General features: G+C 57.7%; 4 protein-coding genes and 1 non-coding gene across 5 annotated transcripts; 3 read left to right on the top strand and 2 right to left on the bottom strand.

Annotated features, from left to right (window-relative positions):
* Positions 1-271: 271 nt before the first annotated feature.
* IRC5 (putative ATPase) lies at positions 272-2,932 on the top strand (the record flags this gene model as incomplete). Its single annotated transcript, XM_066772427.1, has 1 exon — positions 272-2,932. One exon carries the CDS (start codon positions 272-274, stop codon positions 2,930-2,932), a length of 2,661 nt encoding a protein of 886 aa, XP_066637706.1.
* A 2,448-nt stretch (positions 2,933-5,380) lies between these two features.
* SLS55_000920 lies at positions 5,381-5,452 on the top strand. The gene has a single exon. It is a non-coding gene; the product is annotated as a tRNA-Arg (tRNA).
* Positions 5,453-6,390: 938 nt separating this feature from the next.
* Positions 6,391-8,895, bottom strand: SSE1 (adenyl-nucleotide exchange factor sse1; the record flags this gene model as incomplete). Its single annotated transcript, XM_066772426.1, has 4 exons — positions 6,391-6,681; positions 6,734-8,681; positions 8,736-8,767; positions 8,821-8,895. 4 exons carry the CDS (start codon positions 8,893-8,895, stop codon positions 6,391-6,393), a joined length of 2,346 nt encoding a protein of 781 aa, XP_066637705.1.
* A 1,089-nt stretch (positions 8,896-9,984) lies between these two features.
* On the top strand, positions 9,985-11,851 carry SLS55_000918 (uncharacterized protein; the record flags this gene model as incomplete). The annotated part of the gene is made up of 3 exons (XM_066772425.1): positions 9,985-10,086; positions 10,147-11,373; positions 11,435-11,851. 3 exons carry the CDS (start codon positions 9,985-9,987, stop codon positions 11,849-11,851), a joined length of 1,746 nt encoding a protein of 581 aa, XP_066637704.1.
* A 1,270-nt stretch (positions 11,852-13,121) lies between these two features.
* Positions 13,122-13,927, bottom strand: SLS55_000917 (uncharacterized protein; the record flags this gene model as incomplete). The annotated part of the gene is made up of 2 exons (XM_066772424.1): positions 13,122-13,817; positions 13,922-13,927. The coding sequence occupies 2 exons, from the start codon at positions 13,925-13,927 to the stop codon at positions 13,122-13,124; spliced, it is 702 nt and encodes a 233-aa protein (XP_066637703.1).
* Between the last annotated feature and the right edge of the window lie 301 nt (positions 13,928-14,228).

Raw genomic sequence — 14,228 nt, 5'->3', positions numbered from 1 at the left:
TCCGTGACGTCGACGCGTCTGTAGCCCCGGACATAGTAATTGAGCCATTGGCCACTCACCTCACACACTTTGTGTTTTCATTCCTCCACCCATCATCCACGCTCGACAGAAACACCCGCACCGTCCCACACACGGCGGCTGTCCCCGCGCCAAAGGCAGACAGAACGCGAACTTGCCTCGCCACCCGCGTAGAGGGAAAAAAACCGAGCCAAACGCCCACCACCACCTCACTTCCACCACCGCCTCACTCCCACCTCAACCACATCCCAAAATGGCGTCCGACCAAGCCACCGTTACCCCCTCAGGCGTCTCCTCTACGATGCAGCAAGAAGAAGACGCGATGCGGCGCGCGCGCGAGAAGCGCGACGCGGCGGCCCTGGCGAAAGAGCGGCGCGACGTTCCCGCCGTCGACGACACCAAGTTCAAGGCGCTCGAGTACCTGCTCAGCCAGAGCAAGCTGTACAGCAGCATCATGCTGGCGCAGATGCAGCGGGAGGAGGAGGAGCGAGAGGAGGGCGGCGCCAAGGATGAGAAGGCGGCGGCGGCGAGGGTGAAGAGGGAGGAGGAGGCTGAGAAGGTGGCGGAGGTGGGGCAGAGGAGGGCGACGAGGGCGAGTGGGGCGGGGAAGGCGGAAGGGGAGGGGGAGGGGAAGAAGTTGCCGACGAGGGGCAAGGCGGGGAGGCCGTCGAGGAAGGCGAAGGCGCCGGCGGCTGCGAACAAAATCTCGAGTTACTTCAAGAAGGAGGACGTTGAAGCCAAGGCGGGCAAGGCCAGCGTGTCAGACGCGCTGCAGGAGGCGGCCGAGGCGGACGTCGCGACGGCGGATGTGGGCATCCAGAACCTGCGTTCGGCGCGGCAGCCGGGCTTGGTCACCGGCGGCACGATGAGGTCGTATCAGCTCGAGGGGCTGGAGTGGCTGACGTCGCTGTACGAGAACGGGTTGAACGGCATCTTGGCGGATGAGATGGGGTTGGGCAAGACCATCCAGACCATCGCCTTCCTCGCCTTCCTCAGGGAGAAGGGCGTCTACGGGCCGTTCCTGATTGCGGCGCCGCTGAGTACGACTATGAACTGGGTCGAGGAGGTGCGGAAGTGGGCACCTACGATTCCGGTCGTGCTCTATCATGGCAGCAAGCAGGAGCGCGAGCAGATTCGAAAGGCGAAGTTGAAGAACCCGGGGTCTCCGCAGTTCCCCATCGTTGTGACGAGTTACGAGATTTGCATGAACGATCGGAAGTTCCTTGCCGGCTTTGGGTGGAAATTCATCATCATTGACGAAGGGCACCGCATCAAGAACCTCAACTGCCGTCTCATCCGCGAGCTTCAGTCTTACCAGTCCGCCAATCGCCTTCTCATAACCGGTACGCCGCTGCAAAACAACCTGCAGGAGCTTTGGTCTCTCCTGCACTTCCTCATGCCCACAATCTTCGATAAGCTGGAATCATTCGAATCCTGGTTTGACTTCTCCGCTCTCAAAGACCGCCAAGGCTACGAGCAGATCTTCTCCGAAGAGCGGAAGCAAAAGCTCGTGGCCAGCTTGCATGCCATTCTGAAGCCGTTCCTTCTCAGGAGGGTCAAGGCCGATGTCGAGAAGCTGATGCCTCGGAAGCGGGAGTACATTCTCTACGCACCGCTCACTCCCATGCAACGTGAGCTGTACCAGGCCATCCTCGACGGAACCAGCCGTCAGTACCTGGAGGACAAGGCAGTCGAGCAGATGAACAGCAACGCCGGAACCCCTCGAAGCTCTCGCAGCACCACCAGCCTCAAACGCAAAGCTCTCGACGGCGATTCAGCCACACCGAATAAGAGCACCAAGACGAGCAGGGAGGCCACACCCGCTTCCGCCACCGGTAGCGGTCGTAGCCGTCGCCGCGCAGCCGCCGGCCGCAAGACGTACGAGGAGGTCAGCGACACCAAGTATTTTCGGGAACTCGAGGCCGATTCCGACGTTACGCCCGAGTCGCGCTCCACACCAGACACGGAAATCGAAGAAGAAGACATGCGAGCAGCAACACTCGCCATGGCGAAGCGGCAGATCGGGGCGAAGAAGCTGCAGAACCCGGTCATGCAGCTCCGGCTGTGCTGCGACTCGCCGCTCAACTTCTTCAGCCCCTTCGTCGACGCCCGCACGGGCGAGGAGGGCGCGCCCGACGAGACGCTCGTGGCGACGTCGGGCAAGATGCTGCTGCTGGACGCGCTGCTCCCGGCGCTGCTCGCGGATGGCCACAAGGTGCTCGTCTTCAGCCAGTTCAAGACGCAGCTCGACCTGCTCGAGCGCTACGCCGAGGAGCTGCGCGGCTGGCGCACCTGCCGCATCGACGGCAGCGTCAAGCAGGAGGACCGCCAGAGGCTGATCAAGGCCTTCAACAAGCCCGCTGACGACGATGACGACGACGAGCCCCCGGCCAACCTCTTCCTCCTCTCGACCCGCGCCGGCGGCCAGGGCATCAACCTCGCCGCCGCCGACACGGTCGTCCTGTTCGACAGCGACTGGAACCCGCAGCAGGACCTGCAGGCGCAGGACCGCGCGCACCGCATCGGCCAGACGCACAACGTGCTCGTCTACCGCCTCGCCACGCGCAACACCGTCGAAACCACGCTGCTCGACGCCGCCGAGGGCAAGCGCAGGCTCGAGAAGTTGGTTATCAGAAAGGGCGGGTTGACGCGCAATGATAATAGTAATAGCGAGAAGGACGCTAGGGAGGAATTACAGCGCTTGCTGAGGAGGGAGGATGGCGTCGGCTGGGATGTTGGGGCGCAAGAGGGCAAGGTGCTGCTGGGGGAGGAGGAGTTGAGGATCCTGATGGATCGTAGTGAGGAGGCGTATGATCGGGCTGAGGAAGGCCTGGATGTTGGCGGCGAGGGGAGCGTGTTTAGAGCGGTGGGGAAGAGGGGGGAGGGGGCGCTGTTGGAGGGGTTGAAGGCTTGATGGGGCTTGGAGGTTTGATGGGGCGTGGGTTAGGGAGTTTTGTTTAATTGTAGCGGCGGCGTTGGTTGGGTTGGCTTTATTTTTTTTTTTCTCCCTCTTATTCGGGATCCGGGATATCTCAAAAGCGGTGGTTGGGTGCTCAGTGGCTTATAGCTTTAGAAGCCGAAAAGTTTGATAGAACAAAAGGGCAATGGAAGAAGTATTGCATGCCTTGCTTTAGTAGCTGCACTGGTCTGTAGATAGGAATAGTATTCGTTCACCACAGCTATTGCTAATCAACCTAGACAGGACAACAAAAAGACATCAAGCCGGACAGAGACGGTTCAGTGCCGCGGCAGGCTTGCATCTATCTGGCTAGGCGAGTACAAGTCCAAGCGTACACCATTTCTATACCGCTTCCGCGCCGACGTCTACGACACCTTATGCTGACCTCGTACTTTTTGCCCGACATGAGCAAGCAGCAAGGATAGAATCCCGCCTCTCAGCTACTTAAGTGCATATGGCCCTTCCGCAGGCCGGACACGACTGGATGCCATGGTTAATTAGCTGAGGCGGGACACTTCAACTTACTTCCCTGCCTAGCAGCACCATATGCGAGCCTTGTGTAACGTTCATATTAGTGGTGCTGTTTTTTTTTTTTTTTTTTGCCGAGCTGACAGCGCATGCCAGCCGCGATCCCGCCATGACGGGCCGTCGCTGTCCCCCCTTACGAATAGTAAGCACTTCCCTTGTGCCACACGGTTGCACTGCCTCCATCTCATGCGCCAGACGAGAATGATGAATACCGTGCACATTAATGTGAACAGATATAAATCCATCCGGATGCCATTTTCTGGCAAGCTTCTAGTGATGCTAACGTTCACTTCCCGCTGAAACTTCTTCCCACTCTCGGGCTACGTCGGTGTCCATCGTTACGACAAGGCTGCGACCCAGCCTTTCATCCCTGCAGTTCACCCTCGGCTTAGTTATCTTGGTGTCACAGACGGCGATTACCCCTACAAGGAACCGCGTAGGTCTCACACCAGAGTCTGGTTAGTAATTGCTCTCCTGTTTGGGCCACTCGCTGCGCATCCTCACAATTTGGTTGGAAAATTCTCAGGTCCGATATTCTTCACTCTTCACACATAAGGAAGAAAAGATGACAGTCACCACCCGCGCCATCTCCGTTGGTGACGAGATCAACATCATCGGAGTGGTCATCGCATTCGTGGCGGGCATCATATCGATCAGTATCGCGTATGTCACCTGGCGTTCAGTCAGGCCAGCGAGGGCGCTGATAGGTTCTTCATCCAACCCATCGTTATTGAACCGATGAACTGATTTACAACATAGATCCAGAGGGCCATGAATTCGTCTTGCGGTTCGGATTTGAACGGCGGATGGGTTGATGGTTACGGTGGTTTACTGGGATTCGGGCAGTGATCAGACCAATAAGAGTGAATGATTCCATTCGCGAAATTCAAACGACAAGAGATGAGGAACGTTCAAGCACTTGTCATGTGGAACGGGATTTGGTAGCGCTTAATGGCATCCTCTTCCCACAGCTAATTGCAAAAAATTGTGTTTCACAACATTCGTCTACACATAGAGATTGCACGCCGCATATACAAGCAGTGGAATCCAATGTCTGGATGCATTTGTACAATTTTAAACCTCGCATCCACGTCCCAATATCTGCTCCCTATCACCATCCTGTCAGATTTTCCTGAACCGTTACCTACGCCCATTTCACTTCACTTCTGCATCTCAACGACATTAGTGACAATAGCAACACATCTTCCTTCGAGACCCCTCCCCGCATGCTTGATGCTATTTTCTCTGGCGACGAGGAACTCGCTAATTGGTTTTGCTGCGGATGCTGCTCCAGCCTATCCTTCAGGAGTTCGCTGTGTCATCCATGGGTCAGTTGAATGTGTACGCAGCGTGTCGGGACAGCTGCAAGGGAATTTGTTCATGAGTCGTGGGCTGGCTGAAGGCAAAAACTCTTGCAATGAGCATATATATGGTAGGGTAGCACCGGCCTGCTGACCTACTGGGAAGGCTGTCGCCGAAGGGTAAGCTTTCTCCGCACAAAAAAAGGAAAAGAAAAATAACCTTAAAACCGCAAAATGCTCACCAACTGTCTCATACGCAATGCCACAAGCCCTCTCCAACAGCAACAGCAGCAGCAGCAGCACCACAACAGCCCCAAAACCAACCGTCCAAGCCAATCAAGCCGTCTGTCCGGCCAAACATCGTCCCCACCCCAAAGTCCCCGTACCCAAACCCCCAACGCCAACGCGCCCCTCCCCTGCCCACCCCCCTCTTATCACACCACCCCTCCACGCCCCCAAAACCCCCCATCCCGACCTCTCCGCCCCGCGCATCCCCGTTAGCCATCCCATTTCCCCCTACATATACCGTCCCGGCCAATCCCTCACCATCAAAGAAGCACAACAGCTCACAACTGGCCGCATGGCCCAATGGCAAGGCGCTTGACTACGAATCAAGAGATTCCAGGTTCGACCCCTGGTGTGGTCACACGATAGTTCTTTTTTTGCGTTTGGATGCAGGATCCCTGGTTAATGGTTAGGGGTGGTGGCGTTTGAAGAGATTTTTTTTTTTCGCCCTCAGGTCTCAGGCCGGTCGGGGATGTTTCGGAGATAAACGTGTAAGTGCCTGATGAGTGCCTGGATGCCTGAGAAACATACATGGGAGGGAAGATGATTGTGAGTTCACCGGGGACGATGCGACTTGCATGGGTGGGTGGGTGGGTGGTTTGGATCTGTTGTCTGGCTGGATAGGTGTGCACGTGTTTGAGACGTGCGTTCTCGTCCGGAGACTGGATTCAACTGCCTACGTACATGAATATGGATACAAGTGATGGAGGGACGGACATGATGAGGACCGATGATGCAAAAGGGGGGAAGGGGGCACGGAGGAGGGGTTGGTTGGCAGGGGATCTGCTGAGGGGCTGTGGGGGTGTGTGACGTCAAGTGATGACGGGGCTGTGGGTATCGTCATTCACAAAGTTTTTTTTTCTCCCAACTCCCTGTTGGAGGAGGGGACTACAGGATGCGCAGGTAGTCACAGATGCATTTCCTTCGGAATCCTTGGGACATTGACGGAGCGCGAGAACAGTGATGAGATTTACTATGTTGCAAGTTCATCAACGAATGCGTAACATGTAATTGTATATCAATCACATCCAACAGAATCTCAACATCACATGGCCCCGATTTGAAGTCGTGAAATTTTACCCGTCATTGTCTCTAGAAGATCGATCTATCATGAAGCCCCCATTGCCGTATCCGAATATCGATCCTACGCAGTCGTGTCAAGAAACTGGAAAAGTTTAAAAAAGAGCATAGGGAATAGAGGAATCAATCATCAAACCCCCAACGACCCAGTAATGCATCATTTTCTCGTGCATCATACCGAACCGACGCCTGTGACTGACTTTTTGCTTTTTCTTCTCCTTATTTCGCCTCCTCAGTCTCGGCCGGCTTGTCCGCGTCCGCCATCTCGGCGTCCTTGGGCTCGGCCGGCTTGTCGGCCTGCTTCTTTTCCGCCTCGGCCTTCTGGCGCGCCTCAATCTCAGCACGCTTGGCGGCAGCCGCCTCCTCCTCGACCTTCCTCTTGGCCTCAAGCTCCTCCATGAGCTTGTCGTTGTAGCGCTGGATGACGGGGCCGGCAAGCGCGCGGATCTCTTCGATCTTGGCGACGTAGACGGCCTTGGTGGTGTCCTCACCGTCCTCGTAAAGCCAGTCCTATGGTCAAGTTAGCTGTTGAAAATGTCAGATGATATTCGGGCAAACTTACCTCAGAAGCCTCAAGCTTGGCCTTGATCTTCTCCTTCTCAGCCTCGCTGACAAACTCGGCGTACACGTCGTCGAGCTTGCCACGGAGCTCGTAGATGAAGCCCTCGAGCTCGTTCTTCATGTGCTCCGTGTCGGCGACAAGCTTGTCCTCCATGATCATGGCCGACTCGCGCTCAGCGGCCGTCTCCTTGGAAGACTGGTCCAGCGATGCGGTTCCGGAAGAGAGGGGAAGGTCGCCCATGCGGACCTGCTTCTTGACCTTGCGAGTCTTGGGCTTGTCCGCGTTGTCCTTGGCATCGACGTCCATGGCCTGTGCACCGGTTAGTTTAGCAGCTTCTTTATTATCGGTGGGAAGAGCGAATGAAGGGGAAGAAGGACGCGGGAAAGGCGAGTATTTGGCTCTCTTCGTTTCGCGGGAGTTGGGGGATTCGTTCAAGCGGACAGAACCCCTCATCTCCGGGACTTCACTTAGAGAGCCAACGCCAACAGAATCGGAATGTTCACATACATCACCCTCCTTCTTCTCCTCGGGAATGGGCTCCTCCACCTCCTTGTCCTCGACGTAGTAGCCCTGCTCCAGGTTGAGGATACCGTGAAGGTTCAGGCGAGCCTTCAGCTTGCAGATCATGAAGTCATCCTTGGCATCCGCCTTGACACCCTTGACAGAGAAGCGGCCGATCCAGGGGTTGGTCTTGCCGGGAAGACCTTCGGGCTTGGCGTACCTGGCCTCCAGGTCGAAAGGCTGCTTCCTGTAGAAGGTGAGGATCTTGGTAGAGGGCATGGTGTTGCCCCTGTTGAAGACGGTGAGGTTGGTGTCCTCATCCGGGATGTCGGGCGACTTCTCCCAGGTGAACTCGATGGGGTAGTTGACAATGTCGTGAACGGAGAAGTCACGGACACGGAAGACGGGCGAAAGGATGGCACAGCTGAAGGCGCAACCGCGAGCAATGGCCTCATCGGCGTTCTGAGTGAAGTTGAGCTGCTTGCCGAAGAAGTCCTGGATCGCGGCCTTGAGGGCGGGGACACGGGTGCAGCCACCAACAAGCTCAATCGAGTCAATGTCCTCGGGCTTGAGCTTGGCCTCGGCGAGAGCCTGCTCGAGCGGCTTGGTGGCGCGCTCGAGGAGCGGCTTCATGAGCTCCTCCAGCTCCTCACGCTTGAGGAAACCACGGACATCGACGTCGTTCATGATGGACTCGACGCTGATGGGGGCGCCAGCATTTGCGGACAAGACCTTCTTGAGCTTCTCGCAGGCAGCGGTCAGACGGACGCGGGCCTTGGGGTTCTCGTTGATGTCGATCTTGAACTTCTCCTTGAACTCGGTGACGAAGTGGTCGACAATGGCCTTGTCGAAGTTGCGGCCACCGAAGTGGCGGTCGTAGGCAGTCGACTTGACGGCCAGCTCGCCCTTCTTGAACTCGACGATGGAGCAAGAGTAGTTGCTGTGGCCAATGTCGACGAAGCAAGTGCGCCTGGGCTTCTCCTCAGGGCCGGGCAGGTCCAGCTTGGTAATGCCGTAGCCCAGAGCGGTGGCAGTGGTGTCGTTCATGAGGCGGAGGGTCTTGAGGCCGGCGATGTCGGCGGCGTCGATGATGTTGCGGCGCTGAGCATCGGTGAACCAGGCCGGACAGCTGATGACGACGTCGGAGACGGGCAGCTTGAGCTCGGCAGAGGCGGTCTGCTTGATCTTGGTAAGGTACATGGCAATCATCTGGGTGGCAGTGAACTGCTCCTTCTTGCCCATGTAGGTGACCTCGGCGCCGACCTGGCCGTTCATGTCGACCAGCGGGGCCGAGATGTACTCCTGCTCGATAACGACATCGGGGTCCTTCAGGGTGCGGCCAGCCAGACGCGGCAGGCAGCCAACGGTGTTCTTGAGGTTGGAAATCTCCTGCGTCTTGGCGGCCTCACCGAGGTATCTGCTCTTGGGACCGAAGCCAACGAGCGTCCTGCGCGCGGTCAGTGTGTGTATGGCGGGGGAGGGGCAGCGGCGGGCGACTTACGGCGTCGAGCGGTTGGAGACTTCGTTGGTGACCTGGACGCGGCGGTTAGCTGTGGGCGGGGGGTGGTGGGAGGCAGCAGACGTACGACGTCGACTCCACGGTTGCGCGCGACGGCGATAACCGTGTTGGCCGTCCCCAGATCAATACCGACGACAGACATGGTGTTGCGTCACTCGGGTGCTTGGGCGGGTGAGCGTGTGGGTACGGATGGTACGGCGGCGCGACAAACTTTTCGAAAGGAGAGACCGCGTCGCGGAGGGGGTTTATACGCGTGGCAGGGAGCCGGGCGGAGAGCAGAGAAGTTGATGTGGCTGCACGAGGCTGAAAACTGCGAGGGTGTTCTAGGGCCGACTAGAAATTTCGATTCGATAAGCCCCGACTCGCTCGGGTTTGGTGGGGCAAAACCAAGCAAACACGTCAATCGTGCCAGCGACGCCGCGACCCAAGCCACTGCCACTGTGGCCACCACCGCCGGCGCGCACACCGAGACGAACCGCTTCGCTCGCGCGTGCCCTCCGTGCCCTCTCTCCCCTGTGCGCCCGTGCCGTGTTCGGCCAGCCCCATGGGGCGCATGGCCTCTGGCCGCCAGCTCGGGATTTGCGCCTCCAGGCCGCAGGCCCAACCGCCGACGTGCAGTTTCTCTTATTAAATTTCTGTCGCGATTCCCTTGGCAATGTGTAAACTGATTCCCTTCGCCTGCCGCCTTTCCCGGAGGCCTTGTCTCTCGCGCGTCTCAGCCGCTCTTCACCGTGTTTTTCGCTGCCGGGAAATCATTGGCTGCCGGCTTTAGGAGCGACGGGACAGCCCTGCGTCCGCCTCACCGGCCGCTCAACACCTGGCGCGCCGTGAAACATCATCTCGTTTCTGACGAATATTTAAAGTAAAGTTTGCGCTTGGGTCGGCATGGTCAGTATATCGGTTCCTCCCGGATCTCGAAGATGCGCCTGCCTGGAAGTGCTGCCTAGCTACACCAAGGTGCTGCCTGGATATGCCCATGTCTATAAAGCAAGCAAGACAAGGCAGGCTCAGCTTCTTTCTGTCTCGGGCCAGTCTGTCGTAGTCCGTTCTTCAATTTCATTGTTCACGGGCAGTTTGTTCACCCTGCGTTTGGTGGTGGTGGTGATTGACTCCCATGCGCGCCTGCCATTCCTGTCGGCGCCTCGCGTCGCTTACTGCTGCACTGCATTTATATCACAACTGACATCTTGGCTTCTTCCCCCTCCTCCATGCACCGCACACCGTCGCCGAGATGTCCACCCCGTCCGCGCCTTTCCACCCGTCACTCAACAGCCCGGCGCTGCGTGCCTTTGGCGGCGTCCCCAATGAAATCGCGCTGAAAATCATCGAGTTTGTGAGAAGCAACCGCACCCCGAATGTTGGCCTCGACCGCACACTGACTACACGTGTCTAGATCACGCGCAAACGAGATCTCGCAAACTTGGCTCTCACCTGCAAGGACCTTCGCCTTCTCACCTTACCATTTCTGTATGAACACATCTACATCAACGAATGGGACTGGTCCGCAAGAGATCTTTACAACCTCACCAGTCCTTCTAACCCAGTCTCGAAGGAGATCCGTGACATAACCCTTGATCGCCCTCAACACCGCGGCCAGTTTTTCTACGCCCACTGGCCGCTTCTGTTCGCCAACATCGCCGACAATCAGCTACGGAGCATTCGCATCATCTGCTCAACTACTGGTAGCACCGAGTTCCCCTCAGACTTCCTTGACCACATGTTCCAGCACCAGCGCAATCTGCTAACTCTGGACCTGCGCTGGCCACCACGCTATCTAGCCCGCACCCCTCTTGAAGAGTGGATCTTGCCAGACACATCGATGCTCACGTCCTTGACGATAAGCGTTCACTGCAAGTCTGACCCGTGCATGGCCGAGGCAGCCGGCATGTTGCTTGCAGGCGCTGTCAACCTTAGGCATTTGTCTGGCGTTTGTTGCATGCACCATACAGTTGTAGGCGTAGGCAGGCCTAAAGACTTCGCACTCGCCGCACTTATGATAGCCCGCTTGGGCGTCAGGTTTCGGCTGAAGACTTTGACACTGACAGGTTGTCCCGAGAAATTCAACAGCACTGCCATGTTCTGCAGGGTTTTCAAGGAGATTCTTAACTTCTCCGACCTTCAGTCCGTAACACTCCGCGAGTGTATGCGGAAGCCCGGCAATTTTCTCTTTATGATCACAAACCTCCATCCAGATAACAAGATCAGAGACATTGTCATTGAAGGTGGGTGCCTTGATGAGACAGAGATTCACAAGTTACACAGATTCCGCAACCTCCAGCATCTTGTGCTGGCGGGTGTCGATATCCTATACTCATGGGGCGCCAGCATGGGAATGCCGTATACTGCAAAAGAGGGATTTATCCAAGTGTGCGAAGAACTTTCACAGAAGAAGACAGGGACGCTACGAACTCTGTGTGTCGAGGTATGCCGCGGAAGCTTTTCGAAAGCAACCTTATCTCTGGGCAGAAGCTTTTCCGCGCTCGGGAAAGACATGTCCCAGGCCTTCACCAAGCTCGTTTCCAGCTTCCCCGCATTGGAAGAACTCTGGGTCAGCCTGCCCGTTCCAGCGATTCGAGACAGAAACCCCAACCTCGCCGGGGCGGAAATGCAATCTTTCCTGGTAAGTTCTCTGCCGCTCCAAAGTCCCATCACTTCAACACCTACACTAACACCACCGCCAGAACACAATTGCCCAAGCACCCCGCCTCCGTCTCGTCTGCACCCTCCGCACGCCCGAGAACAGACAGCACATCAGCGCCCCATACGACACCCTGGTGGACTTCTACGAAAGCAACCCATGGCTGCCCAACGTCGCATACGCCATGTTCCGCCAGTCGGCCGCCGCCAACCCGGCGCTGCGGGTCGTCGCGTTCGGCTGCCTGCCCGCAGGCCGCGAGAAGGGCCGGCTCAGGGCGTTCGTCCGCCGCCCCAAGGTGGCCGCCTCGGGCCGCTTCGAGACGCTGATCGAGGAGATATCCGCCAACGACCTCTTCTTCGAGGAGGACTTTTACTTCTGGGACATGTTCGAGCAGTTCGAGTTCGAGGGCCAGCACGGAACGCCGACGTATATCGCGGATATGATGGATACGAGTGCTTGAGTTCGTTGCCCGGGTCGGTTTCGATCGATCGATCGATGCTGCGGCATGGTATGGCCTCTGCAACAGGCGGGGCCATATCGAACGGCGGCCATCAAGACGGACATATGCGGTATATTATGGTGTTGGGGATGTCCGGATGAAAGTTTTGGCTAATCGACAGTTGTGATACGAGGATGATTGCGCTTATGGCATGCGAAAAGGTGATGCGTGATTTTCCCAACCGATTGGGGTTGTGGTCTGGGTAGGAAAGGCGAGCAAGCATGCAATTTCCTCTCCGAGCCATAGTCAGGATCCTAGACGTTCTCGGGGAAAATATTCAGTCACAGTCTCATTAATAGAAACACTTCTGATTTCTCACTGGTTCTCACTAAATCTTGCCCTTCTGCATTCTGACTTGGAGCGGTACAATCCGTCACCAACGTTAGATAGGTGTCTGCATATCATCAATGACGTCAGCCGTCCGAATCCAAACAGACCACCATTTCATTTGACCCGACGGTACCACGCCGTCCGAAACGCCGTCCACTTTTCGAGTCCCGAACCTGACGAGGCCACTGCCGTCGCCATCCGCAAAACACCGCGGACGCAGCTGGCTCCTCTGTTCTTTTTTCCCCGCCCCCCCCGGCTTGCTTGTGCGTTGTCCCGGGGTGGTTGTTGTTGTTGCTTTTTCTCTCTCCTTATCTATATCTTTACTTCTCTCTAACTCTATGAGGCTAGAATGGGTGATGAAGAAGAAGCTAACGGCCAACAACAGCTCTACCCCGTCGACTACCACCTCGCGCCGGAGCACCAGTTCCCCGTGCAGCTCGACGAGGGGAAAAAGAAGAACCTCGCCGGGCAGGTGCTGCTGTACCCCGCTGCCGTTCGACACGCCGGCGGCCGCCGAGAACAACTCGGGCTGCCATCTCGAGTGCAACGGCATCTTTTCCTTTGCCGCCCGCGCACCGCTACGTCTCGCCCGGGATGCAGTCCGTCGAGAACTTGAGTGATCACCCGCCGGCGGTGGTGTTGACGAGCGGCTTCGATCGATCCGCTGCGGGATGTGGGCGTCGAGTACCTTGCGAGGAAGCTGGAAGAGGCGGGCGTCGAGGTGCGGTGGCGGCACTACCAGCGGATGACGTACGGGGTGGTTGCAGATGACCGCGTTGGATCGAGGAGAAGCGGTCGCAGCGGTGGGTTGACGTAGCTAGGCGAGGAGGTGAAGAGGCAGGCGTATGGCGTGGCGAGGGGCGAAGGGACGCTCTGTATATATACATGCACTCCCCGTCCGTCACAGAGAGAGCTGGACGTAGACGGTATCGATCCACTTCCCAAACTTCCGCCCCACCTCCTTGAGGGTGCCGGCGTGCTCGAAGCCGAAGCCCTCGTAGTACTCCTTCAGCCCCCACCCGCCGTTCTTCCTCTGCTCGTCCAGCGCCATGACCCCGATCACCTGCCGCACCCTGCCGTCCTCGCCGCGCCACGCCTCCCCGATCCAGTCCTCGGCCCATTCTTCCGGGCTGCGCAGCACGTCCAGGAGCCGCTGCAGCAGCGCCGAGCCGATCCCTTTGCCTGCGTGTGCGGGGTGGCAGAAGAGGCTGAACTCGACGGTCTGGCGGTACGCGGCTTTGGCGGCGCGGAAGGGGGAGACGTAGGCGTAGCCGACGGGGGTGTTGAAGGCGTCGGCCGCGACGAGGTAGGGCAGGTCGGCGGCGCGGACGGAGGTGTAGCCGGCGAGGAAGTCGGCGTCCATGAGGGGGGTGGTGATGAAGGTGGCGACGGTGTTGGAGACGTAGTGGGCGTGGATGGCGTTCAGCGCGGGCATGTCGGACTCGCGTGCGGGGCGCACGGTGAAGTCGTGGGACCTGAGGGGGTGCGAGGTCAAGGCTTCCTGAGCCTCTGGTGACTCCATCCTGTGCTGCGGTCCGGGATGATGCGTGGTATCGGTTGAAGACGACAGCGCCCTTATAGAGCCACCAGGCACGAACTGCAATAGAAAAGGAGAGAACCGAGATCTGCGGCTGGCAGTCACATTGCAACTTTATTTACACTCTGAAGCTCCCGTCAGTCTTAGCACTACGTAGGATCGACGTGCATCCTGCGGCGATATGCGGGGGATATGTCATTGGCTGCTGGAAACGCGGGGGGCGTGGATGGAAGCTCCATGGAGATTGTGATTGGCAGAGTCCTGCAAGCGTGCGCCGGCCTAGGGCGGTGTTCGGGAAGTAGGCGGAATCATGTGCGGTGGGGTTGTTATAGCCCAGTCCAAAAGTCGTGGCCGCTGTGGCTCCCAAAAATTCATCTCCCCGCAAAGCGCGTGCGCGCATTTTCTTCCGCTCCAACTTCACTCCCCCCTTCACTCCCTCCCTCGCTCCCCCCACCCACACCTCTGAGCGCA

This window comes from Diplodia seriata (genome assembly GCF_021436955.1).
Source record: "Diplodia seriata strain FDS-637 chromosome Unknown scaffold_1, whole genome shotgun sequence".
NCBI classification, from domain to species: domain Eukaryota; kingdom Fungi; phylum Ascomycota; class Dothideomycetes; order Botryosphaeriales; family Botryosphaeriaceae; genus Diplodia; species Diplodia seriata.
This window is presented reverse-complemented; position numbering and strand designations above follow the sequence as displayed.